General features: G+C 58.0%; 5 protein-coding genes across 5 annotated transcripts in view; 4 read left to right on the plus strand and 1 right to left on the minus strand.

Annotated features, from left to right (window-relative positions):
* Window positions 1-2,690, plus strand: part of VOLCADRAFT_100006 (uncharacterized protein) — a gene marked incomplete at both ends in the record, with an annotated part of 9,795 nt that extends 7,105 nt beyond the window's left edge. Inside the window, 5 exons of the mRNA XM_002958649.1 lie at window positions 252-302; window positions 516-616; window positions 877-995; window positions 1,542-1,606; window positions 2,580-2,690. Of these exons, the coding sequence (XP_002958695.1) occupies window positions 252-302; window positions 516-616; window positions 877-995; window positions 1,542-1,606; window positions 2,580-2,690 (447 nt within the window). The remainder of the gene's footprint in view (window positions 1-251; window positions 303-515; window positions 617-876; window positions 996-1,541; window positions 1,607-2,579) is intronic.
* Window positions 2,691-3,260: 570 nt separating this feature from the next.
* On the minus strand, window positions 3,261-5,817 carry VOLCADRAFT_100007 (uncharacterized protein; the record flags this gene model as incomplete). Its single annotated transcript, XM_002958666.1, has 2 exons — window positions 3,261-3,366; window positions 5,402-5,817. 2 exons carry the CDS (start codon window positions 5,815-5,817, stop codon window positions 3,261-3,263), a joined length of 522 nt encoding a protein of 173 aa, XP_002958712.1.
* Window positions 5,818-6,281: 464 nt separating this feature from the next.
* VOLCADRAFT_100008 (uncharacterized protein) lies at window positions 6,282-11,584 on the plus strand (the record flags this gene model as incomplete). Its single annotated transcript, XM_002958650.1, has 9 exons — window positions 6,282-6,285; window positions 6,620-6,760; window positions 7,136-7,239; window positions 7,595-7,746; window positions 8,247-8,318; window positions 8,528-8,642; window positions 8,886-9,775; window positions 9,946-10,075; window positions 10,430-11,584. The coding sequence occupies 9 exons, from the start codon at window positions 6,282-6,284 to the stop codon at window positions 11,582-11,584; spliced, it is 2,763 nt and encodes a 920-aa protein (XP_002958696.1).
* Window positions 11,585-13,792: 2,208 nt separating this feature from the next.
* On the plus strand, window positions 13,793-20,050 carry VOLCADRAFT_100009 (uncharacterized protein; the record flags this gene model as incomplete). The annotated part of the gene is made up of 11 exons (XM_002958651.1): window positions 13,793-13,861; window positions 14,425-14,577; window positions 14,667-14,699; window positions 15,278-15,469; window positions 15,786-15,941; window positions 16,577-16,753; window positions 17,106-17,196; window positions 17,808-18,058; window positions 18,734-18,828; window positions 19,365-19,448; window positions 19,663-20,050. 11 exons carry the CDS (start codon window positions 13,793-13,795, stop codon window positions 20,048-20,050), a joined length of 1,689 nt encoding a protein of 562 aa, XP_002958697.1.
* A 2,049-nt stretch (window positions 20,051-22,099) lies between these two features.
* VOLCADRAFT_100010 (uncharacterized protein) lies at window positions 22,100-25,865 on the plus strand (the record flags this gene model as incomplete). Its single annotated transcript, XM_002958652.1, has 5 exons — window positions 22,100-22,314; window positions 22,742-22,890; window positions 23,290-23,342; window positions 23,849-23,951; window positions 24,340-25,865. The coding sequence occupies 5 exons, from the start codon at window positions 22,100-22,102 to the stop codon at window positions 25,863-25,865; spliced, it is 2,046 nt and encodes a 681-aa protein (XP_002958698.1).
* Window positions 25,866-26,237: the final 372 nt, after the last annotated feature.

Consider the following 26,237-nt stretch of genomic DNA (forward strand, 5'->3'; position numbering starts at 1 on the left):
AGGGGGGAGGGGGGGGAGGGAGGAGCGGGTGGGAGTGGGGGTAGGGAGGGAGGGGGTAGGGAAGGGAGAGTTGGGGGGAAAAATTAATTGCAAGGCGTTGTCATGTGATTTGGATGTCGAGTACTACTACTGCTGCTGCTCTCTGGGCGCATTTGCTGTTGTTGTTGGTGGTGGTGGTAGTGGTTACTGCTGCTGCTGCTACTGGTCGCTCATTGCTTTTGTGTTTGAGGATCTGTATTTCCAACCCGCAGATTACCCTGGATAACCTCAAATACGACGTTGAGGACGTGAAGCGCTGGCAGGTACGGCAGTACGACATCCGCTTACCTATGTAATGGAACTTTTGGGTTTTTTTTGGGGGGGGGAAAATGGAAGAGTGGGGTGTTTTTATTATTAGTCATCATGTCTGTCACCTTTCCCTAGGAACCCCCTCCCCCATCCCCATGCGATCCGCACTCTCTCCCCCCCCCGACATAACCCCTCTTCCCCCCCATACACATACATACATGCACCAGGCCGGCACGATGGCCTGCCCCGTGCCGCCGGAGCTGCAGCAGTACAAACTGTGGTCCCTATGCGGAGGGGTACCGGAGGGTCTGAACCCCCGTAGCCTCAGGTAGGCAGTGAGGGGAGAGAGAGAGGGGGGGGGAAAGTGTTTTTTATAATTGTCGTTGCTTTTGGGAGGACCATAGCAGCTTGAAAGTTGATGACGTGTCGGTATTTGTTTTTTAGGTTCCTCTTTCACCGCCACCACCACCATCATCATGATTGACCTAAACCGAGTTTGCATCTCGTGTGTGTGTTTCCCCACCCACCCCTTTCCCACCCACCCCTTTCCCCCCTCTCCCCCCTTTCCCCCCTCCCCCTCCCCCTCAGGTCCGAGATTGGCCACAACACCAACATTTGGTGCAGCAAGGGCCAAGGCCTCAAGTTCCTGACGCTTCAGGACGTGGTGGGGATACTGCACCCCAACGACCCGACCACCAAGTACTTCCGTGAGTGGGGGGAGGTGGGGAGGAGGGGGAAAAGGGGGCGTGTGTGTGTGTGTCTATGCGATGCTTGTTTTTTTATGTGTTTGGTGTCGGTAGCGGTCGGGGTGGTGGTGGGGTGTTTGTGTGGCGAGGTGTAGGAAGGCGGCCCGAGGAGTGATGTGCGGTGATAGTGCAGGTGCGGTCAGCAGTCGGTGTCACACAGCGAAGGGGGGTTAGGTTTGGGGCCCCTTTGGGGCATAGGGCCCTGTTGATGATACGGAGTTGGAGCGGGGAGGAGGGAGGAAGGAGGGTGAGGCGCTGGCCCCCCGGAGGGGAGGAGGGACTTAGGGAAATGGGTGGGACGGAAGGGGAGGGGCAATGAGGGGGGGAGGTGGTGGGGTGTATGGTACTGCTCTAGATTTGAGTTTTGGCTTATCCTCTGTCTTGTGCGTTGTGTCTCCTCTCTCTCTCTCTCTCTTTCTCTCTGTCGTCCCCCTTCTAACGAGTACCTGCTGTGTGTTTACCCCCGGCCTCTTCCCCCTCGACGTGCGGTGCCCTGCCGCCCGGTAGAAACCAACCCTATGAACTTTGGAATGGGCAGTCGGCCCTGCCACTACCTGGAGCCCGACGTGCAGGTGAGCGAGCGGGGTGGGGTGGGGGTGGGGGTGGGGGAATAGGCAAGGGACCTGGGAAAAGGGGTTTGGTGGGACGAGGGCCGGGGCGGGGCCGCCGGGGAAGGGCAGAGAGAGGGGAGGCGGGAGGCGGGGAGGTGTGTATGTGTGTGTACGCGTGTGTGGATAGGAGGAAGAAAAGCGCCTGCGTGGGTAGAAATGCAGCCGTCGCTGTATTGGCGATATGGACTGCTACTGGTGGGAGCGGTGTTGGGGGTGATGACCGGGTAGAGTCGACTGATGCCACTACTACTACTACTACTACTACTACTACTACTACTACTACTACTACTACTACTACTACCACTACTACTACTACTGCTACCACTACCACTACTACCACTACAGGCTACACAAGGACCTTTTTGTCCCCATGAAGGACTAGGCGCGGAGGGGACCTGTTGTGTAGTCGTAGCTAACAGACAAGTCAAGGGGGGTTCGTGCAGCAGCAGTGCGGGTGATGCTGCTGACGACAACCCCCTATGTTGACTATTGACCTACGAACAAGGAAATGAAAGGATGTCGGCGGAGTAGCAGCAGTAGTGGCAGTAGTGGCAGCGCAGTAGCAGGAGTTGGTAGGGGTGTTATTCGGAGATGTGCGAGGGCGGTTGCATAGGCCACAGGGGCACATTCGTCTGCAGCGTGCCGGTCACAACTTAGGAGAGAAACAAGGGAAACATAGGGGAGGAAAGAAGAAGTGCCTGTGTGTGTTTGTTTGTTTGTGTGTGTGTGCGTGTGTGTGTGTGTGTGTGCGTGTGTGTGTGTGCGCGTGTGTGTGTGTGTGTGTGTGTGTGATGTTGATAAGGGAGGTGGGTGAGAGATAGCTGACCGATTTTGACAAGTACAGATTTTGATCCAAACGTAAAAGGTAGATATAGGGTTCTTAGCTACGACAGCTAACTTCTAACCGCCGCAACTACCGTCGCAACCGCCGCAGGTAAAGCACCGTTGTAACTGTACCAAGCTCGCCATCTGCGGCCAGGAGCAGGAGGCGGCAATGAAGGCTGCAGCGGAGGGAAGGATCTCCCAAAACTACGTACTGCCGTAGATTGAACCCCCCCAACCTAGTTCGCCGCGTCACACATCACCCGCACTGATGGCCACCCGAAGCCTTTTGACCTTTGATTCATCTTGACAACTGCGTACGACAACCATTACGGCAGTAACCGCTAACCAACCGCTCATTTGCTACCCGACGTACGATGAGGAACACATCTGTTGACAGCCCAGCCTTTATCGTCGTGTAGGACTTTCTTAAATTTATTGTGCTGTGCTGTGCTGGGCTGTGCGGCTTCGAAGGTCAATCAATCGCCGTCAGACTTTGTTGACCACGTAATCGATTTTGATGCAGCCTGTCCCGGGCAGCCTGATTGCCATGGCGCTTAAATTACCATGGCGCCTGGGGACATCCAGCTACCTACCTACCTACCTACCTACCAACTAACCAACCAACCTAGCTTAATTATGTTCCTGATCAGCTCCAACCAGCCTCGCGACCCCTCACAAAGGGGGATTTTTGTTGGAGGCGGCTGTGCGCGGTTTGCTGCAAGTGCGCTGGGACAGGGGAGTGGGAGCGTTGCATGTACGGCAAGTGTCATCATAGCGCAGTAGGCTGTGATCATTTTTCGCGAGCTGTTGGCGACGACCCTTCTTTGGAGTGTGCGCTACCGATCCTTCGTGCACGAGGTGGTGCGCGTGTACATTTGTGGACTTCGGTGCGAAGTCTGAGGAGGAGAGGGGGAGGGGGGAGGGGGGAGGGGAGGGTATATAGATTGAGTAGAGCACAGAGCGTAGAGGACAGCCGCGGTCTTGGTGGACCGGGAGGACCAGGTTGTGCGGGTGGGGGGAGGGGAAGCGGGGTGTGTGTATGGGGGCCAGTCAAGTCCTTGCAGTGGCAGCAGCAGCAGCCATGCACGTGCACTGCACTTCTTGCCGATGTGCGTGTCTCTCTCTCTCGCAGCATTAGAACCCCCCCTGACGCTGTCCTCGGGGAGTGGCGGCCCGTCGAGCTAACCACCGGGCAGTCCGTGTGGGTTGGAGTCCGTTATTGGTTGGTCGTTGGTCGTTGGGCTGCCGGTTAATACTGTTGAGTAGACTGTACACTGGGGGGAGGCACGAAGGGCGTGGTGTGGTGTCTTACAATTGATGCCAGTGATGCGTGTATGTGCTCGAATGGACTGAGTCGCGATGTATGTATGTATGTATATGAAGAGGGTGAGGGGAGGGAGGGGGAAGTGCTTGGAGTTGACAGTTGACAGTTGCAAAAGGTATATGTGCAGTGCAGATGGACCGCAGGCCCCCGAAACCACATTTTTTTGCGCATGGGAACTTGGGGTTTTCCTTCTCCATGCAACTTCATACCGTACACATACTACCAAGCAGATGTCGTGTATTAATGGTGTCGTACAGTTGACCGGGCCGACATGGAGGGCGGCGGGCAGCATGTCGGTAAAGCCCTGGATTGGTTGAGGAGTGTTTACTCGTGTGTTGTGTATTACCGCGGTTGTTGTTGTGGTGTGGTGGTGTGGTATCAGATGGTAGGCAGCTTGCAACCACGGAGAGGTATATCTGTCTGTAACCATGGTAACTTAGTGGTGAACTTCTCCCCGCTATAGCTACGGTGCACTCTTTCTTCGTATGGGTAGTGGCTACGAAGCTATTATGCGAGATGGGTCAGGAGGCCAAGTGGGATTAGAAAACGAGTCTGAGCTGTGGCCCGGTTGCCTCCCTCGATCGATCAACTCCCTACCAGAGTAGCACAGCGGGATTTGCACCGAGTAATGGCTTCTACAGCCTGCTCTTGTATTCAGCCCGGCAGCTACGTTTGGCATTCCACAACAGGTTGGCGAAGTAGCTGTTTTATTGTTGTCCCGATTAGTGTGTAATGAGGGAAGAGAGATGAGGACAATGAAACAGGGGGTGCTGGTGACTTTGCCAAACTTTCAACGCTTCCAACTAGCAATCATGTGTAAAATGCAAACACCAAAAAATTTGTCCATACCGAAGCTGAAATTGTAAAAAACATAAGGACTCCGGTCAACAAGCTATACAAAATCTAAAACATTTCACCTTGTGCAGCTGCATCTGTGGAATTATTCAATTTGCTCTATGAGCAATAGCAAAAATCATACTTTAGCAATCGCAAGCAACTTGTCCGAGGCATTTCAGGCCCACGCGCGGCAAGACCGAGGAATGGAGTTAATTAGCTCAACGCAGCAAAGATTTTTTTCCTTCAATGCTGTCTTTGCATGTAACCACAGTGTCATCATGAAAGTACGCCGCGACGTTTGTCCCGCGGGTCGCTGCCGTACTATGACGCGAGTTGGTACAGCGTTCCAGCTAAGCGAGCCGGGTGACGGGACGCGCATCATTGAATTCCCAGGTACCATGTTACTTCTCTCGAACTATATTTCAAATTTCGACCCCAGCTTTATTAGGACAACTCTTGAGAAGAAGTTAAGGGCATCGCCCCGAGGTCAAGTCGTTGTATATAGAAAACATCACTTCTTTTGAGTTCCTTTCCTCTCTTTGCCAAAAAACACCTAAACCTCTTTCTTTTCCTTCTTATGTATTAAATAATACCGTTCAGGCTTCAGAAACTTTCATCACCGCGAAGCTTAGGGTGTCGCAAACGGAAAAATGCAGCTCGCGCAGCCTCTGCGGCCACCCTGCCTAAAATTTCCTCGGCCGCGAACCGGACACATGGTACAATTTGGTCCCTATCCGGCTGCCTGCGCCCTGGCTTGCGGAAGACCTTACCGCTGGCTGTTCATCAGCCGTGGCACGAGCTTTAGCTCATCCCGCTGCGTCGCGCACCGCGTTTCCGGCCCCGCTGCCGCTTCTGTTGCTGTTAGCAAGGCCCCTAGGGACCCCGTACCCTTCAGCGTCACCACCGCCCCGACATCCCTGCCTCCGGAATTATCCAACCCACCCATCCTCACACGAGCCGCCACAGATTCGACAAAGGCAGCAGCTGCAACGACGGCAGTGCTAGCAAGAAGGGGAATGTATCCGTTGGGGCCGTTGTCTGCGATAGCAGCGTGTACGGCAACACCGGCGCCAGCGCCGGCGGCGGCAACCCTTGCGGACGCCAGCGCTGGCGCTTTGTCAAGCCGCACCGCCGGGACCGCCGCCGCCGCCGCCGCCGCAGCTGCCCCCGCCGCTGCCGTCACCATCTGCGCCTCACCGACACATACGATGCATCTCGGCGACGCCGCCCCCTACTATTGCGGTGGCGGCGGCGCCGTCACCTCTGCGTTGGCGACTCGGTTCAGCTCGTCATTATATGCCGTACACTGTTACGGGTGGCGCAGGAGCGCCAATCTTCCGGGCGGACATAATAGCCGTACACGGTTGCGGGGTGTCGTGATGTCCGGATGGCGGGCAAATGACGGCAGCGGCGGCGGCGCTCCCACCGCCGCCGCCGATGGCGGCTCCGACAACCGCACCGATGATGCCCCCGAGGGCCGCACTACCAGCAGTAGCAGCAGCAGCAGCATCACAAGCGGCTATAGCGGGGACATGTCGTCACATGGCCGCGGTGGGGCTGGCGGCAGTAGCAGTAGCAGCAGTAGCACTGAAAGCAGTTGCCCTTCACAGGCGCTGAGTCTGGAGCGCATTATCCAGGTCTCGGCTGCATATGTGTGAGTAGAGCTAAGGGGAGCGTGCGCCTGAAATAAATCGTACAACCGAAAACCGCCCTGAAAAGTGATTGCATCCCCGGGTTTAACTTTTGCATTTTTTCTGTTTTTGTTTAGAGCAATGCTGTGCCATTGTATGCTGGCTGCGCTGAGCCGTACTGTGCTGTACGGTCCTAAATCGTACGACGGCCACGGCCTCCTCCATCCTTCGCTCTTTGTTTCATTTCCTGACGCCTGTGCATTGCGTGTGCGGTGTATGCGGATCCCTCCGTGGGCCCCCTCCCCCTCCCCCTCCGCCTCCCTCACCCCCCAACACACACACACCGTCTCTGTAGAGATGCCTGGTGGCGGGGGGTGGCGCGGGGCCCGGCGGCGGCGGAGGAAGCGCTCAGAGAGCTCGTGGTTACCGGGCACGTAGCGGGGGGAGGTGGCGGCGGCCCGGGCGGCGACGGAGGAGCAGCTGCCGCGGACAGCAGCGGTGGCGGCGGCTCCCCCTCCCCCCCCTCCCCCTCCCCCTCCCCCTCCGCCTCCGCCTCCGCGGGCGCCATTGCGTCCTCCCTGCATCCTCATACAGCCGCCGCTCAAGACGAATCCGCAGCTGCTCAACAGCAAGAGCAGCAGCAGCAGCAACAACAACAACAACAACAGCCCCATTCGAAGGATGCGATGGTGGCGGTAGCGGCGCCGCCACAACAACAGCAACAGCAACAGCAACAGCAACAACAGCAGCAGCCGCGGCGTAAGGAGCAGCAACGGCAGCAGCAGCCGCGGCCCCAGTGGGGTGAGGCGGAGGCGGCACAGCCTCAAGCAGCTGCTCCTCCTACCCCGCCTCCTCCCCCTCCTCCTCCTCGAGCGCAGCAGGATCAGCGGCCCCAGCGGCCCCAGCAGCACCCGGCGGAGGAAGCGGCGCTGCTGACGTTGATGCCGGACGGAGTGCTGCACAAGCGGCCCTTGAGGGTGAGTGTACGGCAGTACGATGTTGTTGGGGAGATGGAGACTCGCGTAATCCGCATCAGGCATCACCCCGGGTGGGGGTGGTTTGCTAAGGTTCCTTTGAGGGACGGGGGGAGGGCTTGAGGGGCAGAGAGGCGGAAACGGGCGACAGAGGGCTGTGTGTGTGTGTGTGTGTGTGTGTGTGTGTGTGTAAAATAGTCAGCTGTGAATATCACAATAGCTTAGTTTGGCAACTTCCGGCTCAAACCCCGCTTCCCCGTCCCGCCGCTCTTTCCGCCAATTTCTTTCCGTTCTGTTCCGCCCCTCCTTTCGGCACTTTGTTCTGTTGCCACCACCACCACCACCACCACAACCGCAGTTGCAACCGCAAATTCTAACCACAAACGCCCATAACCGCAATTCTAACCGCAATCACAACCGGAACTGCCTTCAGGGTTACGACGCTTTGGTGGCTCAACTGGCAGCACAGCACGCCGAATACCACCGGGTGCAGTACAGGCCCGTAACAAGGTATGTACGACAAAAAAGGGCGGGCTCATGGGGCTCATGGTTGTGTGGTTTATTCTGGACCATGAGCTCTTGTTGTATTAGTAAATATATGCTGCTACCTGGCCGGCCCATTCTCTATTTCCCATTCTCGGAAAAGGCTATCAAAGCAAAAGGCGGTGTGGTGGCGGCGGCCAGGTGATCTGATGCTCTGTTGGCGGTGATGGCGGCGGTAGTGGCTGTACAACTTCCTTAACACTTCTTGCAGCTGCTGCTCTTCTCTTCTCTTCTCTTCTCTTCGCGGTCTTAAGCGGCTCACAGTCCGCGCTTGTTCGTACTGCCCGCCTCTGCTGTACCACCACCACCACCACCACCACCGCCGCCGCCGCCGCCGCCGCGATGATGATGATGATGATGATGATGATGATGACGATGATGATGACGGTGGCGGCGTCCGACCTCTCCCCGCCACTGCAACATATGTTTCGACGTATGTATGTCAGTGCGGCCTCCTGCGGCTCCAGTTGCGGCTACGTGTTGGGGGAGTTCCGGATGCAGGACGTGGGGGGCCTGGCGGGGCACCCCGCGACGTTCAGGTGAGTGAGAGAGAGAGAGAGTGTGTGTGTGTGTGTGTGTGTTTGGGGGGAGGGAGGGAAAATGGGTTTCAGGTTGGCAGCCCCCCCCCCCAGCCCCTTTCAAAGGGGGCTTTCCCGAAGTTTAGGTTGTTAGGGTTTTTATGGCTCCATCCCCCTTTCTCACCCCACCCTACCCCACCCTACCCCACGCGGTCCGTCGACGTGTGCAGGGTCAGTCGCGGCTATTGCCTGTTTAAGCTCCGAGTTGATCCTGAGAGCGCCCGGATTAGTCGGGGGTGGGTACGGCGTCAGATGACGCAGGAGGAGCGGGACGAGCGCGTCTGGGTGGGTGGGGGGATGGGGGAGGGGTGGGGAGGCTGAGAGATCAGCGGAGAATTTAATTTAGGAGAATCATAAAAGCTGTTGTCGTTAGGAGGTAGCAGTTAAGTGATCACTGGCTATGACACTTCTCCGAAGCTATATAGTATTGATAGAGCTTCTGGGGGGACAAGGTGTTTCTCACTTGCCCTCGGCCCGAGACACAGCTGTACCCCACCATGTCGTACCGTGCCGTACAATGGCCGACAGGACCCCGTACACGTCTACCCGGCGGCTTTCCCGCTGGAGCGGCTGCATCTCACGCGAGGTGGTAAACCTGACCCACGGGTCATGGAGGAGGCCGCGTGTGCTTGGGTGGCGGCGCAGGCTAAGCCGCGGCGGCCGCCGGAGACCCGGAGTGTCCCGGAGGGGCTTACGCGCGTTGGAGGTACGGCAGGGAGAGCGCGGATGTCAGGTGGCGAAGCTGAGAGGGCGCCGGCGGCGGCGGCGGCGGTGGCGGCGGCGGTAGGGGGAGAGGGGAAGGAGGCGCCAGGTGGTGTGGTGCGGCAGATGGCGGAAGCGGGAGGAGCTGCTGTCGGTGGCGGCGGCGGGGGCGGCTCCGACGCGATGCTGTACGGCACCGGAGACGTTCTCAGCGCCGCGGGTGAGACGCAGGAGGCGCCGTCGTCTGCGAGCTCGCCTCAGGTCAGTGGGACTCCGCCGCCGTCAGTCGAGACGGCGACGATGGGCGATGGTGGCGGCGGCGGCGGCGGCGGCGGCCTTCAGAGTCTCCGTACCGGCGGCTATATTGAAAGTATTAGTTCTCCTGATCAGCCGACAAGTCGCGGCGGGGAAGCTGGAGACCTATTCAGTAGCATCCGTCACGGCGGCGGCGGCGGCGGCGGTGCCGTACCGCGGGTTGACGGTGGCCCTTCAGTGTCCCCCCCCGGTGCCGCGGGTACTGCGGAGCCGCCGGAAGTGGACCAGAAGGGAGTTCGGGAAGCGTACGACAGGGTAACGGCGTCGGCGGCGCTGGGGCCGGATGCCGTAAAAGTCAACACGGTGGACGGTGTAAGCGCCGCCGCCGCCGCTGCCGTACCGACGCCCACAACGATGGCACAATCCCGGCTGGTCGATCGCGTACTCGCCGATGACTGCAGGTGCGTGTGGCTTGCGTGATGACGTACACTGTTACATCGCGGTATGTTTTCCCCCACGCCTATCCGCCGTACATTGTCGTACATGTCATGCGGATCGTACCTTTCCAACAGTGCATAGAGGCGGCATATCATCGTCGGTCCTCGACCTGGCTCCATCCTGCCGTTTGCAGGTTTCTTGACGCGTACGGCATCTGGCCGGACCCGGACGATGAGGATGGATCGTCGTACGGCATACAGTCGTACGCCGGGCGGCGCCCTCAGGCGGTTGCTGGCGTACAGCAGATCCTGCGACGCATCCAGGTGAGAGGGAAATGAGCGTTATGAGCGTTATCCTCTTTGTCGGCACTTAGTTTCGTTGTCTGCGGTGTGCTGACGGCGCCCTCAGATTGAAATTCCACCGTGTTTTTTCCAGCTGAAAGCTTCTAAGGTTTTGCGGGAGTTCGATCCGTGTGGACTTCATAAATCCGCCCGGGGGGAATTGGGGGGGAGCCCGCGGGAAATCCGGTCTCCCTGCTAGCGCTCTCCACTGCTCTCCTGAATTCACTGCCATTTTCGTCACTGTACATCAATGAAGCTGCCGCCACCGGTGTACGGCAATCAAACTGTTCTTATCTTTTGCTCTAATTTCGGGATCGCTTCGGGACGGCACATCAGGCCCAGCAGCGGCGATGCGCTCAGGTCGAGCCGCTACTGTACGATGTGGCGGTTTCGGAGGATCACAACCTGGCTTTCGTACACTGGGTCAACGTCGTAACGCCCGCGCCTGAGGCGCCTAAACCACCGCCGCCGACACCCCAGCAGCAAAAGCAGCATTCGACACCGAATGCCAAATATGCGGCGGTCCCGGCGGCCGGCGTGCCAGCGGCGGCAGCGCCTACGACCCGTGGGTCTGAGGGCGGCGGCGATGGCGGCTCCGGGCTTGCAGTAGCGGCGAGCAGTGCCGCTGCCGCGGCGGCAACGGCCGCGACGGCGGCGGCGCGGGCCGCCACCGCCGCAGCTGACGTTGCGTCGACGGCCGCCTCCGCCGCCAGCGTTGCCGCCAGCAGCGCCAGCACAGCCGCTACCATCGCTGCCACCGCCGCCACCGCCGCGGCGTTTGCGGCAGGCGCGGAAGAGGCGGAGAGCCGCCTGGCGGCAGCGTCCAAGCAACAGCCAGAAGGGCCGCCATCGTTGACAGCTACAGCCCAGACCGAACAGGCCCTGGCGGCGCCGCTGCTGACGCAGCAGCAGCAGCAACCTCAAGAGCAGCCAGCGGGTACGGAGCTGAACGCGGCGCAGATTAGCGGCGTTGCCGTCAACAGCCGCCAGAAGGTGGCGGCAGTGGACGACAACGGCGTAAGCGGCGGCGGCGGTGGTAGCGGGCGACCCATGGGTCTGCAAGACCTTCGTATTCCTATGCCTTCCATGCCCAACATGCCGCAGCTTCAGATCCAAAACCTGGAGGAAGCCTTGACGGCGGCGGCCCAGCGAGTGGCGGGCGCCGCCGGCACCGCCGCCGCTGCTGCGAGCGCCGCCGCAGCCGCCGCTACGGCAGTGATCATGGCGGAAAGCGCCGGCGCTGACAGCAGCGACGTCGTCGCCGCCGCCGCTGCCAAGGCGGTAGCGGCGGCGCAGCAGCGCAAGAAGGATGCAGCTGCAGCCGCAGCTGCTGCGACGGCACCAGCGCCAGCGCCGCCGCCGCCGCCGCCGCCGGTGCCGTACCAGCAGGAGTGCATGGCGGCGCTGCTGTTCCACGATGACGGCACTGTATCTGACATTTGGATGTTTCGCGGCCCTTTCCATTACGAGCGCCGCCTCCTGAAGCCCTAGCGCGGTGCGGTCCGGTGCGGTGGCAGCGGCATGGGTCGACTTGGCACGAATCTGAGTTGTGGACTATTACTGTTCGGCTACAGTACGGCTGTTCCAGTTGGTTACAATACGGCTATTACAGTTGGTTCAGTACGGCTATTACAGTTGGTTACAGTTCGGCTGTTACAGTTGGCTACAGTACGGCTATTGCAGCTGGGATTCCAAGGGTCCTATCGATCTCCTCCACCACCATGCGGCAGGACGGCTGCCCGAGCCGCCTCCTGATTTCTCAGGAAGCCGCACAAATTATTAGCGCTCGGTCGTACATCGTACGGCGGTGTACGGTAAGAGATGTAAGGTGGACGAGGTGCGACGGCAGCGGGTCGGTCATTGTCATCAGACTCTTTCTTCCACCCCTCTGTGGGTGGAGTGGGGCGGTGTGGGGAGACTCTGGGGGATCGAGTGATTGCGTGTGCTTGTTGTTGGCATTCAGAGGGGCAGTGCTGCTTCACTGTCAGCATGGCCGCAGCGCAGGGTGTATGTGTGTATGTGCTTATGTGTGTGTATGTGTGTATGTGTGTGTATGTATGTATGTGTGTATGTATGTTTGTGTGTTTGTGTGTATGTGTATGTGTGTATGTGTGTTTGTGTGTGTATGTGTGTATGTGTGTTTGTGTGTGTATGTGTGTATGTGTGTTTGTGTGTGTATGAGGGGGGCCATGAACCCTGTTGTTTGTTTACCCATGCAGCCTCTCACGGCCTCCTCTTTGGCCGCCGCTTGGGGAGTCGCGGTGGGCGCCGAGGTCGCCTTTCGATTTCCTTGAGTGCAGCGATGACGACTGCAATGGTGGTGGTATTGAATGTGTTCCCCTCTCCCCCCCCTCGCGGAGGGGGACCACCAACCAGCTTTATGTGTCGTGATGCATAAAGCTGCTTGTATGCAGGTTCCCGTGCCTAGCACTGGCAGATTGCTTTAATTAAAATATCAAAATTACCTTCATTCTTTGGCGATGAGTTACGTGTTTTTGGTGCACACTACTTTTTGATACGGCTGTTCTTCGTCTATTCGCTTTTCTGTAATTGTTGGGACGGTTTGGGACGGTTCGGACGGGAAAAATGATGGTTGGGTTTATCTGTGGGGATTTGAAGGGGAAAAGGAGTGCTGCCAAAAGATGTTGTCAAGTGTGCTGAGCGTGTGTATGTTTGTGTTTTACGAATGGGTGTGTCTATGTGTGTATGTGTATGTGTATGTGCATGTGTACGTGTGTGTATGTTTAATGAATGTGTTAGTGTGTGTGTTTGCCGAGTTGTGTTGAAGTGTTGACAAGGAGTATCGAGAATGGGAGCAAATATGAAGGAAAGTCCTTTAGGCATTAATCCAGACGCGTTTAAGGTTAACAAAAAATTAACCTTTACCTTCACAGCTCATAACTACCAAACCAGCAAAACAACGGTGTCTTGGGGTTGGGGCGTCTGGAGCGGGTGCAGGGGGTTGGTCAAGGGCATGGATGGTGCGCGTGGTGGGCATCCTTACTCCGCTGGATCTGCTGTGATGTTGATGGATCAGGCGGAATCCTAAATCTGCAACAAGGACTAGCTGCTGCTCCTACATGTAGCCCAATCGGTCAGTAAAATTCTAAGCGCTGCTGGTATTGGCTCATCAGGTGGCCACAGAAGAAACCCAACGGCAACTCCCATGACTAAGATGTGTCCAGTACAGTGTGGATTGGGTAATAAAAGTTACAGACCTTGTGAGTGTGCCGTCAGCACTTTTACAACCAGACTTTGTGACATGAAAACTTGAAGCGAGGTGCTGTTATTTGCATTTGGCCAACTCGGCTCAACCAAAAACCGTCTCGTCGACACGTGTTCCGGTGCTAGGGTTCGCGTTTGTATCCGAAACGAAACAAAATTCCCTCAGTGTTTTGCTAGAAATCGACAAAGAAGACAGGATGCATGAGCAAACCTGAAGATAGCCAATCTCCATCCATCTGGCGGAACTTCAGCTTTACTTGAATTTGTTGCGGCCTTACTGATCTTATGTCAAGAGTGATACTCTCGAGATAGCGTGTGAAGCAGGTGCAAATGATGTCTGCGTGGATTGCGGGCCGCGCGGTGGTTGCGGCTCGATCCTCTGCGTTGTCTTGCGCTGGCTTGCGTTTCTGTTGCCCGTATTCTTCAGTTGCATCAGCATCTTCCTCAGCTTCTCTGCAGCCGGCCCGTGAGCAGATGAACTACGATGTGTTGGTCGTAGGGGCTGGCCCAGCCGGGCTGTCTGCCGCCATACGTATCAAAACGGTGCGTATCAAACGGGGCGCAGGTGTACAGTTTTACCCCGCAACAGTTTTCCATGAGGCTCATGAACGCCGCCTGCTAGGGGTCGTGTACGTCGTGGGCCTCATGGCCTGACGTGCAGTGGCTGGGGGTGATGTGTATATTCCATCTGCAGTATGTGTGTATAGGGCTTAAGGAAGGTGCAGACTGCGCAGTTTGCGGGGTGTAGAGTGAGGTGTTGGGAAAATGGCAAGGGGCGTTGTCATCATGCCAAGCCTCCTCGCGGTCCGCACCCGCGGCATCCACACCCTCTGCACCTCACCCACCGCGCCGCACCCACACGCGAAACCCGCGTGAAACCCCCTAAGCCCCCGAGAGAGACAGCCGCATGCCCGGCTGCCCTCTCTCCCACCTCACCTCGTCGTCGTCCTCCTCAAATCCCCCCTCCTCACTCCACCTCCGCAAATTCCCCCCCCATCGCCCCCCACCCCTCCTGTCCTACGTCTGGTACACCCTTGCCCTGGCAGCAGCTTCACTCGTTTGTGGTGGTTCGTCTTTCCCCACCCCCCCCTTCTCTCCCGCTGCAGCAATGTCAGTCCGCCGGAAGGGACCTGGCCGTGTGTGTCATTGAGAAGGGCGCTGAGGTGGGCGCCCACATACTGTCGGGGAATGTTCTAGAGACGCGGGCGCTGGACGAGCTGCTGCCGGGCTGGAAGGAAGACCCGGACTGCCCAATAAAAGTGCGTCATGCATGTGTGCCGACTGACTTGTGTGAAGCCTATGAGCCTGTCGGAGGAATGGCGGCGGCGCCAACCCCACTCACTCCTAGGAGCCGGCTCGCAGCCCAATCACTTTTAACCGGGTGTCCATCACCGCCCGCCGACATGGGGCACCATCCGCACTCTCTTACGGTCTTTAGATAAGAGGGATTGATTGTTATCCCGCCCCCCGCTGCTGTCGGTCGGTCGGGATTGAGGTTCTCCGTCAAGGACCTCCCAGGCGGGGTACGGCGTTGCCGCGCTGCAGCGCCGAAACATATTTGCTGCGTCTGGATCCCTATGTATGTATGTATATGTATGTATGTATGTATGTATGTATGTATGTATGTATGTATGTATGTATGTATGTATGTATGTATGTATGTATGTATGTATGTATGTATTGTGGAGGGGCCTTAGCTTTGCTTTGCGGCATCCCACATATCCCAAACAAGACACTCAATGGCAGCACACACGCACACACACACACATACCTCCTCAACGTCATCATTACCATACACCCATCTATGCACGTTTCCATCCCAAACCGCCCCTTCCCTGCCTCTTATGGCCCAATCCTCCTCCCCCTTCCGGCCCCCAAAAACCCCCAAACCCAACTCCAACCCACCCACCCCCCAATCCCCCCTCCTCGCCGCCGGGCCCGTGACCCCCCGCCCCACAGGTTCAGGCCAACCGGGACGCCACGCTGTGGCTGGCCACCCCCTCCCGCGCCCTGCCTCTACCCACGCCCCCCTCCATGCGCAACCGTGGCAAGGGCAACTACGTGGTTTCCCTGAGTGAGGTGACGCGGTGGATGGCCAGGAGGGCGGAGGCGCTGGGGGTGGAGATATACGCGGGGTTCGCCGGGAAGAAGGTGAGGGTATGGGTGCGAGCTGGGGGGGGTCGGGGTCGGGGGGGTTTTGGGGCTGGGGTTGAGTTTGAGGGTGTTTTTTTGGGGGGGAGGGGGTGAATGATGTAGGAAGGGAGGACGCGTCCGTGTGTGTGTTCCTTAAACCCACACCTCCTCTACTGGGGGATGAGGCGAGCATGAGATGAAGGCGATGAAATGAAAAGGACAAGCGATGCGATGTGGAACGGCAACTTGGTGGGCGTTACACCATACGTGTAATCACGTGAGTCTCGTGAATAACCTGCGTGATTTACTCATGATGTACGGCATGTGCGTGCAGATGTTGTACGGATGGGATGGTCAGGTGGAGGGCGTGGCGACCAACGACTTCGGCATTGGACGAGACGGGCGGCCCAAACCCAACTTCTCCCCTGGGGTGGATTTGAGGGCGCGGGTGACATTGCTGGCTGAGGGCTGCAGGGGATCGCTGTCTGAGGTACGACAGTACGGTTGGTTATGGGTTGTGGGTTATGGGGGTGGGTGAGGGATGTGTGGGTGTATGTGTATGTTAATGGGGCCACGGCCGAGATGGGTGGACAGAGGGGTAAGGTGGCGGGTGAGTTCGTTACGTGTATGTATGTACGTGTGTACGTACGTATGTATGTCCCCATGAGCCCCGCCTGAGATGCCGTTGGTTCTGCGTCGTCATACATACATACATATCCCTCATCCCCTTCGCGGGTGCTTGTTGCTCCTACTGCCGCTACTGCTGTCACTGTTGCTATTGTTGCTTGCTGCTACTGTTGCTACTGCTGCTGTTGCTACTGTTGCTACTGCTACTGCCGCTACTGCTGCCTCAGGAGGTGATATCGCGGTTTGGACTCCGCCAAGCATCTGGAGCTGAGCCTCAGACATACGCTCTAGGGATCAAGGAGGTGGGGGGGAGGGGGGTTGCGTGGGTTGTGCATGTCTACCATTTACACGCTGTTTGACTAATTGCTTTGGTAAGGTGGTTCCTGCGCGGCACTTCCCCTACTTCAGCATTTGCCAGTGGTTCGTCATATCCCCTTCAACCTTTCATTCTCGCGGCTCGGATAATAAACACACACATACACACAAAAACGCACACAGGTCTGGCAAGTTCCCGAGTCCCAGCACCGGCCTGGAATGGTGGTGCACACGGTTGGATATCCCGCCTCGTACGACACGTACGGCGGTGGTTTCATCTACCACATGTCTGAGCGCCGCGTCGCACTGGGTTACGTCATCGGACTGGACTACAGCAACCCCCACATTGACACATTCCAGGTGTGTATGTATGTATATATGTATGTATATATGTATGTATGTATGGCGAAGGGAGAGAGGACTGTGAGGGTGTACGGGACTTTGGGCACGTGGTGAAGTGTTTAGGTGGGCGGGTTGGGGTACCTGCGTAGGAAGGTGCTTCTGCGTGGGGCGGAGGGGGCGGGCGGGTGTACCTGTGTTTGCATCTGTCTGTCCGTCTGTCTGTCCATTCCGTTTGTGTGGCTGCTTGGACATGTACAGCTGAGACCTCCTCTGACACCTGACTCACTCGTACCCCTCCGTGTACAACATACATACATACATACACACTCCCACCCATACACGACGTGCGCGTCCCCCACATACCACCCAGGAGTTTCAGAAGTGGAAGGCGCACCCATCTGTACGGCACCACATCGAGGGCGGCACGTGTCTGCAGTACGGCGCACGGACGCTCAACGAGGGTATGCGTGTGCGTGGTGCATGTCTTTGTATGTATGTATGCATGTATGTATGTATGTATGTACGTACGTACGTACGCGGGTTTGGGGCAAGGGATGTGCGGCTGGGTAAAAACACTTGCCACAGATGTCCCCCACATGCCGCCTCCCGCCCTTAATCTCCCCCCCCCCTCAATCTCTCCCTTTGCTTTCGACGCCTGGGATACCGGTCGGGCCGGTGTTGCTTCCGCCGCCGTCAGGATTCCCTTTCCGTTAGCAGTTGTTGGTTATCTTAACTGCATCCTAGCGGATCTCCCGCCCGCCCCGCGTCCTCGCTTGGGGCCCCTTCAGCAGTTCGCAACTTTGCTCGCCGACTGCTGTTTTCCCCCCTGGACTTAGGGACGGGGCATATAACATAATTACCCCTTCTCCCTGGTTTTTGGACCCTGCCGTACAGTTCCATATTCCCCCCCTCCCTCCCTGCCCTCTTGGCCCCGAGACACACATACATACATACATACATACATACATACATACATACATACATACATACATACATACATACATACATACATACATACATACATACATACACACACGCAAGTTTTCCCCCATTCGCTCCCATCCCATCCCAGGTGGTGTCCAGTCGCTCCCTCGGCTGTTCTTCCCGGGGGGCGCGCTGGTGGGCTGCTCCGCTGGCTTCCTCAACGTGCCCAAGATCAAGGGCACCCACCTGGCCATGATGAGCGGCATGATGGCGGGGGAGGCGGCGTTCCGGGAGCTCACGGCGGCGGAGAACGGCACTGCTACTGCTAGTGCTGCTACTGCTGGTGCTGGTGCTACTGCTACTACTGCTGAGGGGGAAACGAGAGAGCAGAAGAGACAGGTTCGCGGTGGATGTGTGTGGCGGGGGATGTGTGTGGCGGGGGATGTGTGTGGAGGGGGAGGTGTGTGGAGGGGGAGGTGTGTGGAGGGGGAGGTGTGTGGAGGGGGAGGTGTGTGGAGGGGGGGTGGGCTGGCTGGTCGTTTGTGACCCATGATGAAAACCCATGACCCCCATGACGCGTGCAAAGATGTATTTCAGATGTTACGTGTTTGAAAGCTCGTGCACACAGACCCAAATAAGCTTAATCTTTTCTCTATATGTATGTATATATACATATATGATGTGTGAAACAGGGGGGTGTATGTTCGCCCGTGGCAGCTACCCTGCGAAACCCTGCCTTCCCCGGTATTTCGGGGCACCCTCATCCAGTCACCCTAGTCAACTTCTCAGTGGATCGCTCAGGTTCCGCACCCACCACCAGCATCCAACGGAATCTGCCGGGTCGACAGCGGCCCAACTCCGTTCCTGGTCGGCTCGCAGGTTAACTTTATCCCAGGTCACCACCGTCCATCAACTAGGGGCGCAACGCCTTCCACCATCGGAAGGACTTTGACCCTAATGGGTATCGATCCCGGGGATATATGTATGAACGTATTCCTGTTGGCCACCATCCTGACGTCTTTCCGAGGCCCTCCCCCCTCCCTCCCCCCCCCCCGGGTCCGCAACGCATCGCAGGGCACCGTGGACATGAGCAAGTATGAAGAGGCGTTGAAGAGGTCCTGGCTGTGGGACGAGCTGACTGCCGTACGTAACGTACGACCTGGGTTTAGGTGCGTCATCGCGCCTCCCGCCACGGGCTGCAGGGAGCGGTGGGGTCCCCCCGGGAGCCAGGCAGTTGGTGAGGTGGCATTTGGGGCTTGTGGGTCGTGAAGGGGCAGGTAAGTGGGGGGGGAAGAGGGGCAGGGAAATGTCTCGAACGTGGGGGTTTGGATGCAGGGGGAGCAGTACGGCTGGTGAGAGGTTGGTTAAGGTCTGTTTCGGTCGTTTTGGACGAAAGTTCCTATGTATATATGTGTGTATGTATATGTGTGTTATAAGTTCCTACATGTATGTAGGTGTGTGGTTGGGCGAGGGAAGGAGGACGGATATTTCCCCCTACCTCTACCCTCCTTCCGCAAACTCTCAACAACTAGGTCACCCCGCCCCGCGGACACCCCCCCCTCCGCAATAAAGGACTTCTCCTGGCCCCCCCTAGGAGGGGAAACACTGCACAGTTTGGTGTTTTTTGTATTCATGCAATCGGAAGTATCCCCTCCCTTCTCCCCTCCTCTTTCCTCCCTCCCCCATATTCCAACCCCCCGGTCAGGTGGGGCTTGCTCCCCGGATTGCTCCATGCTGCCCTGGAGGAGTACTTGCTGAAGGGCCGGGAGCCGTGGACACTAACACATGGGTAGGGGTGGGGGTGGGGAAGGGAGCTGGGGGGAGGGGCTGCGGGCTAATGGGGGGAAGGGGAGGGGCGGTGAGGGAAGAAGACGTGGAGGGTTGGAGCAGGGAACTCCTCCTCCCTAACCACCAACCGCAGTCAACGAAGGTCAACCGCTAACCACCATCGTTAACCACCAACAACCTATCTCAATGTCCTCTTCCCATTTCCCCCCGTGCAGCCGCCCCGACCGCGATCGCCTGCGGCCGCTGTCTGAGGCTCCGCCTCCGCCCTCCTACCAGAAACCCGACGGCGTCCTCACCTTCGACCTTCCCACCTCGCTCTACCGCTCCGGAACCAACCACGATCACGATCAGCCAAGTCATTTGGTGGTTTCAAACCCCGGCGAGTTTGAGCGCTCAAATTTGCCGCACTATGGCGGCCCCGAAACTAAGTACTGCCCTGCCGGCGTGTACGAGTACCGTACGGATGAGTACGGCAGGTCCAGACTGCACGTGAACGCTCAGAATTGCCTGCACTGCAAGGCGTGTGACATAAAGGATCCCGGCCGGAATATTCGGTGGACGGTGCCGGAGGGCGGGCAGGGCCCCAGCTACACAGCAATGTAGAGAGAGTATTAATAACAAATTATTTTGATGTTATATTTGATTCAGCAAGAGCCCAGTTAGGCAATAGTAGCAAATTAGGATTTGACGCGGGTTGGCAGTGGTACCTTCAGGAGTAGGATTGGATTCGGAAGACCTTAGCGCCTTTCCACCTAAGGTGCATTGGAAAAGGGAGAGAAATCTCGCGCTAGAAAGAGGTTCACGGCTGCGGAGGAGGAACAACAGCATGCCTCCGCGAACCAGCCGGTGATGGTGGTGGTGGTGATGGTGGTGGTGGTGGTGGTGATTTGGGTTTCGTGGGGGTGACAGGGTAGGGCGGCCAGCGAGGGGTTTCCTCGGGCCGTCTCGCGGTAAGTCGTCTGCTGACGCCGGCAGGGAAGCGGGGGTGGGCGGGACAGGGCGGGGCAGTGCTTCTGTTGACTGTTGGTGTTGTTGTTGTTGGTGGTGGTGGTTTGGTTGGTGATGGTGTTACTTGTGGTCTGGTGGAGACCGCGCGGTAGGGGGAAAGGGATCGGATAAGTGGTGGCGGAGGTGGAGGAGGAGTGGAGGAACTCGTTATGCATGGCGGTATCCGTTATGGTCATGATCCGTCATGATCAACATGACGCAGATTCTTTCTACCCTTCCCCCGCCTCTCACCAGATTTCCAGCAGGTGCACAAGTCTTGTGCAATAACCTGGAAAAAACAAATTTCAAGACGCACAATCTGGGTCATACGCCTGCCTTTTAGTTACGGACCGCGAATGCCAAGAGGAAAACAAGAGGAAAAGAGGAAAACATTGGCAGTTCTGTTGTAACTGCACCTGCGGCTAAGGCTGCTGCTATGATGGTTGGTGGCACTGGGGAAGATGGAACCAGATGTTGGGTGTTGCTTTTCGTTGTTGTTGTCCAGTGTTGATGTAGTTGTTGCTACTGCTGTCGCTGTTGTTGTTCCGTAGCGGCCATTTAACTGGCGCAGTTTGTCCTAACTGCGGGACTGTATGTTTGCCGGGAGGCTGCAAGTGATGGATGGGAGGGGGCTAAGGTGCAGCGTGCAGTTTTATGAACAAGAGGTTTTGTAAGGGCGGTAGATGCGATGCGTTGGGACAGTTTGGCGCGCAAGGCTCGCGTGCTTGGCTTTGTTGGGCTTGCACGGGCTGGAAGGGGGCTGGACTGCGATATACAACGAAGGCTTGTGTCGCAGCAGGTCTTGTTGTTACGGACAGAGTACAGGGCAGTCCTCTTGACGGCAAGATGAGGGATTTACTGCAGATGCCCGGCAAATGCATTGCCAGCTCCAGGATTGCTCCGGAACCAGTCAACCGCCTGGGAACCTTGCTTGGAGATTACCTCAGGAAGTAGCGCCTTATCATGAGTAAGGTGAAGCACTTCTTACACATAACAAGCCGGTGGACGCTTACACTCATTCCCGCCAAACACCTAGTTCCATCGACGAAGGAGTGGCTTGAGTCACGGCTCCTAACCCTACACATATGCTGAACTGATCGAACGAACAAACCGATGAACGCTGAAAACGAGCATGTGGCCAGCTGTCCTCAACCGCTTGAAAATGGTCTTTGTGTCGAAGAGGACGCCAAGCAAACCTCCATCGATGATGCTCTGTCAGCTGTCGGTATGGGAGCACACCAGCTGGGTATCTTTCTGTATGTCGGCGGATGTTGGATGAGCGATGCTATGGAGGTCATGCTCGTTGCAGTTCTGGCACCAGCGGTGAGATATGAAGCGTTCCTCGAACGGTGACAGCGACGCTAATGTTTCAAACTAAACCGAAACAAAACTTTGGGCTTGATGACAAAACACGCTTTGACAAAACGGTCTCTTCAGCACCTTTTTCACCCGCAAAAACATCGCGACCCAAATAAATCCCTTTCGCATTTCTTCCACCAGGACTGATGTGGGTCCTCATGGCTGTGCCCTTTCTCCTTCAAGCAGATTCCCCCATGCCTTATCCTGCCTTGGGAACAAGCTTAACGCCGCTGCTTCTGCACCTGAGCATTTTCCCGGCCCGGGTAAACTCAACCACCTCATCCTCGCCTGACGGAAACTTTAATTATGCGCCTCGCCTGGTCACCAGCAAGCTGCCTCCCTCCCGCCTTCCTATCTGTTTTGTGTGTGTGCGTACACATAACGTCACGTGCGGGTGATTTTCAGATTGGTTGCGACTGGGGCACCTCGCCTGAGGGTCAGTCCCTCCTGGCGTCCTCAGTTTTCACGGGCATGATGTTGGCGAGCAGTGCCTGGGGGGTGGTGGCGGACCTGGCGGGAAGGTAGGCAGGGCCGGGGCCGGAAGGTAGGAGTACAGATTACACCTTAGCTATAGACATATGACACTAATAAACGGGGTAATAGTTGGGAGCAGAGGCATGTACATAGACAGAACGGAGAACTGCTACGGACAGTAATAACTGGGATTCGAACCTTGGCCTTGCTGACCAACCTCTTGGGGGGAAAAGAGAACGAGGCTTTGGGATGTGACACATCCTCCCTCTTCCTCTCCCTCCCTTCCTCCATCTTAACCGACACGCTTAATCTCTTCATCATCCACCACCACCACCACCACTACCTACCAATCCTAGCACAATCTTCATTTCCAAATCCACGTCCCCCAGCTCCTCCCTTACACACGACCGCGATTGACCTTTGGCTTCTTTTGCGTGTGTGATCCAACCCCCCTCCACCTCCTCCGGGGCGCAGGAAGGCGGCATTCGGCGCGGCTGCGGGTTTGGCAGCCTCCGCCGGATTCGCTAGCGCCTTCGCACCCACCTTCACCTGGCTGGTGGTCCTGCGGCTCCTGGTGGGGGCCGGGCTGGTGGGGGTGCTGCCCATGTACACGTTGTTGGAAGGTACGACTGTCGTACCGGTGGGGGGGAGAGGGGCGGTAGCGGCGGTCGGTGGGGGGTTGGGTGCTGTGTGTGTGTGTTTTCTTATGTACGATTTAAGTAAACTGGGTCGACCAAAAGCATTCCTGTGCACCTATGGCTTACCTACAGGTACGTGCAATGTAGATATGTCTGTATGTAAGTACGTACTGAGTGCGACATGTGTCGTGCGTTTGAATCTACTGAAGCGAAGCGGGAAGTGGGATCGAAAAACCAGCAATAGCGATGCAACAATGCGAGGCGATGCCTGTGTATGTACGTACGTATGTGAGTATGTACTTGCGTGCGCTTCCTACAATCCCCCCCACACCCCACACCTCACACACACCTCCCCTCCTCAACTCCATTTTACCCCAACTACAGAGTGGCTCCCGAAGGACAGCTGTGGCAAGGGCAAGTGGCTGGTGGCGCTGCAGGTACGTACGGATGTACGTCGTACGTCGTACGTACAGGGACACCGTGAGCTCTTTCCTCTCCTTTCCCCTTTCCTTTCCCACATACTCATAAACGAACTCGCGCTGCACTCTTGAGTGTGTGGGTGTGGATGTGGGTGTGGGTGCGAAGAGGGATATTACCCTGGAGGACGAATGGAGGAGGAGGGGGGGGAGTGATGAAGCTGAATGGTGGTGCTGGTGGCCCTGTGCCGCAACCTGAAGCCAAAAGCGACGGGTTGACGGGTGCATAACTACCATGACTGCCATAACTCTTACCATAACCATGCACCACCATCACCGTGATTTGAAAACACTGTTCGCCTCTCGTCACTCGCCTCGCCCCTCCTCCCGCTCCCCCCCGCTCCCCGCAGCTGATTATTTGTTTCTTAGGGTTTGTACTACTGCATCATACAATCTTCAGCACCAATCATCATCATCATCATCATCATCATCATGCATTATATTTTGTACATCACCCCCATCGACAGGCCTGGTGGAGTGTGGGTACGGTGCTGGAGGGGCTGTTGGCCTTGTGGTTGCTCAACTCGTACGGCTGGAGGGCGCTGCTGGCTGCGTCCTCCATTCCCCTCGGTGGGTGGCGGGTGGGCGGGGAGGCGGCGGCGGAGGAGGAGGCATGACGGGCAGCCTTTTGTTTTGTATTGTTCATGTCTGTAGTTTTGTGGGGTGTTAGTGCGAGTGAGAATGCTGGCGAGCCAGCAAAGGCAGCGGGACCGGCCTCGGGGGTAACAGCCTTCTTCTCCATTGCGCTTCTACACGCCATCCGTCACAAACCCCAACCCCGCCCTCCACCCCCGCCCTCTCTAAACATACATACATACATACACACACGAAGTATTCCCCCTCATAAACATCCCCCTATCCCACCACAAATCCACATAATCTGTTGTAAAGGTTTGCATGTATGTATGTTCCCCCCTCCTCCTCCCCCTCCTCCCCCCCCTCCTCCTCCTCCTCCCAGGTTGCATCCTGTTGGCATTACCGCTGGTTTCCGAGTCGCCTCACTATCTCGCCGCGTCTGGTCGGATGGCGGAGGCGCACCGCGTGCTGGCGCTGGCAGCCCGCCGTAACGGCACCTCGTCGCGGCTGCGGCAGCACCTCCATTTCCACCGCAACAAGGTGGATCCGACCCTTGAGCAGCATCTGCGCATGGCGGAGCTACCGGACGAGGAGGAGGGGCTGCTGCTGCTGCCATCGCCGCCGCGGCGGCGGCAGGTGGGATTGCCGGCGCCTGTGACGGAGGGCGGAAATGTGGACAGCCCTGTGCCCGCCGGCGGCGGCGTTGCCGCCGCCGCATCTGGGAATGGTTTTGATTACGTTGCAGTTGATGATGAGCGGCCATTGGGGCGGGAGGTCGGCGTCCCGTCGGCGGAGGAGGCGCCCTTGGAAGTGGAAACAGCGCCGACGACGGGACGGAGCCCCTCGTCTGGTGTATACTGCGGCCGCGGCGGCGGCGCCTGCGCGTTGTGCCGCCGTTGCTGTAGCGGCAGCGCTGACGGTGACGCTGACGGCAATGGCGCAGTGGATGGTGTTTGCTGCTTCGGTAAGCGGAGCGGCGACAGCGGCTGTTGCTGTGATGGCGATGGCGGCGCCGTCGCCAGGGCCGCCGCTGTCGCGGGCTGGTGCCGTGAGCTAGCGGCGCTCGGACGCATTTTGCTGGGGCCGGAGCTGTACGGCCGTACGTGGCGTCTGGCGATTAGTTGGTTCGCCTGCGCGCTGTCGTACTATGGTGTCGTTATGCTCGTGCCGTGGGTCGCCGCAGGCAGTCTGCATATGCGTGACGGCGGCGGGGCCGCTGCCGTCGCCACTGCAGCCGCCGCCGGCAGCTGTGTGCCTTGGCCCAGTGGTGGCGGGATGCATTTGGTGCTGCCGCTCGGCGCTTACGTAAGCATGATGGGGGCCGCCGCAGCGGAGCTGCCCTCCCTCGCGTGGGCCTTCCTGGCGGTGGACCGCTGGAAAAGTCGTACAGTCGTCGCGCTGAGCCTCATTGCCACGGCGGCGGCGCTAGCGCCGCTGGTCCTGGCACAGGTTGGCGGCAGCGCCGCCGCCGCCGAAAACATGCCGGCCCTGACGGCGCCACCGCCGCCGCCGCTGCACCCGGCAGCGGATACGGCAGACGGTACGGCAGGGCCGGTGGCGGTGATGCGGCGGCAGATGCACCCTGCCTGGCTGACGTCGTCGGCGTCGTGGTGGCTGCCGCTGGCGTCTGTGCTGCTGGCGCGCCTTTTCGTGTCCGGCGCCTTCACGTTGTTGTACGTCCTGACGCCGGAGCAATACCCGTCGAGGGTCCGTGGGTCGGCGCTGGGCGCCGCCAACACACTGGCGCGGTTGGGCGCGCTGGCGGCGCCGTTCGTGGCGGTTGCGCTGCCGCAGCGCGGCGCCCTGCCGGGTGCCCTGGGGCTGATGGCGGTGAGCTGCGGCGCGGCGGCGCTGGCCGTGTGGGGCCTGCGCGGCGAGGGAGGGGGAGAGAAGCGGGAGGGTGTGTAACTGGGGGAAGGGCGCTGGTGGGGGCTGGCTTGGGGTGGGGTGGGGTGGGGGAGGTAGTTGTGGTCTGTGACGGTTTCGGAGCGTGCGCGTGTGCTTGTGTCTGTGTGTATATCTAAGTTGAGCCGCATGCGTGCGGATTGGCATTTCGCCTCGTGAAGAGGTGAGAGGGGGGGTATGAAGCTTCATGAGCCTCGCCGAGTGAGTTTAACGGCAGCGGTGAAGAAAGATGATGTCGTGTATGTGCACGTGTACGTGAACGTGTATGTCTGTATGGCTGTATGTTGCCTGTATTTTTCGCTTTCGTGAGACGCAGCGTGGGAGTTGCACAGAACTGGCTAGTGACCAGAGAAGCTACTAGCCAGTCGCCATCGA

Source organism: Volvox carteri (assembly GCF_000143455.1).
Source record: "Volvox carteri f. nagariensis unplaced genomic scaffold VOLCAscaffold_102, whole genome shotgun sequence".
NCBI classification, from domain to species: domain Eukaryota; kingdom Viridiplantae; phylum Chlorophyta; class Chlorophyceae; order Chlamydomonadales; family Volvocaceae; genus Volvox; species Volvox carteri.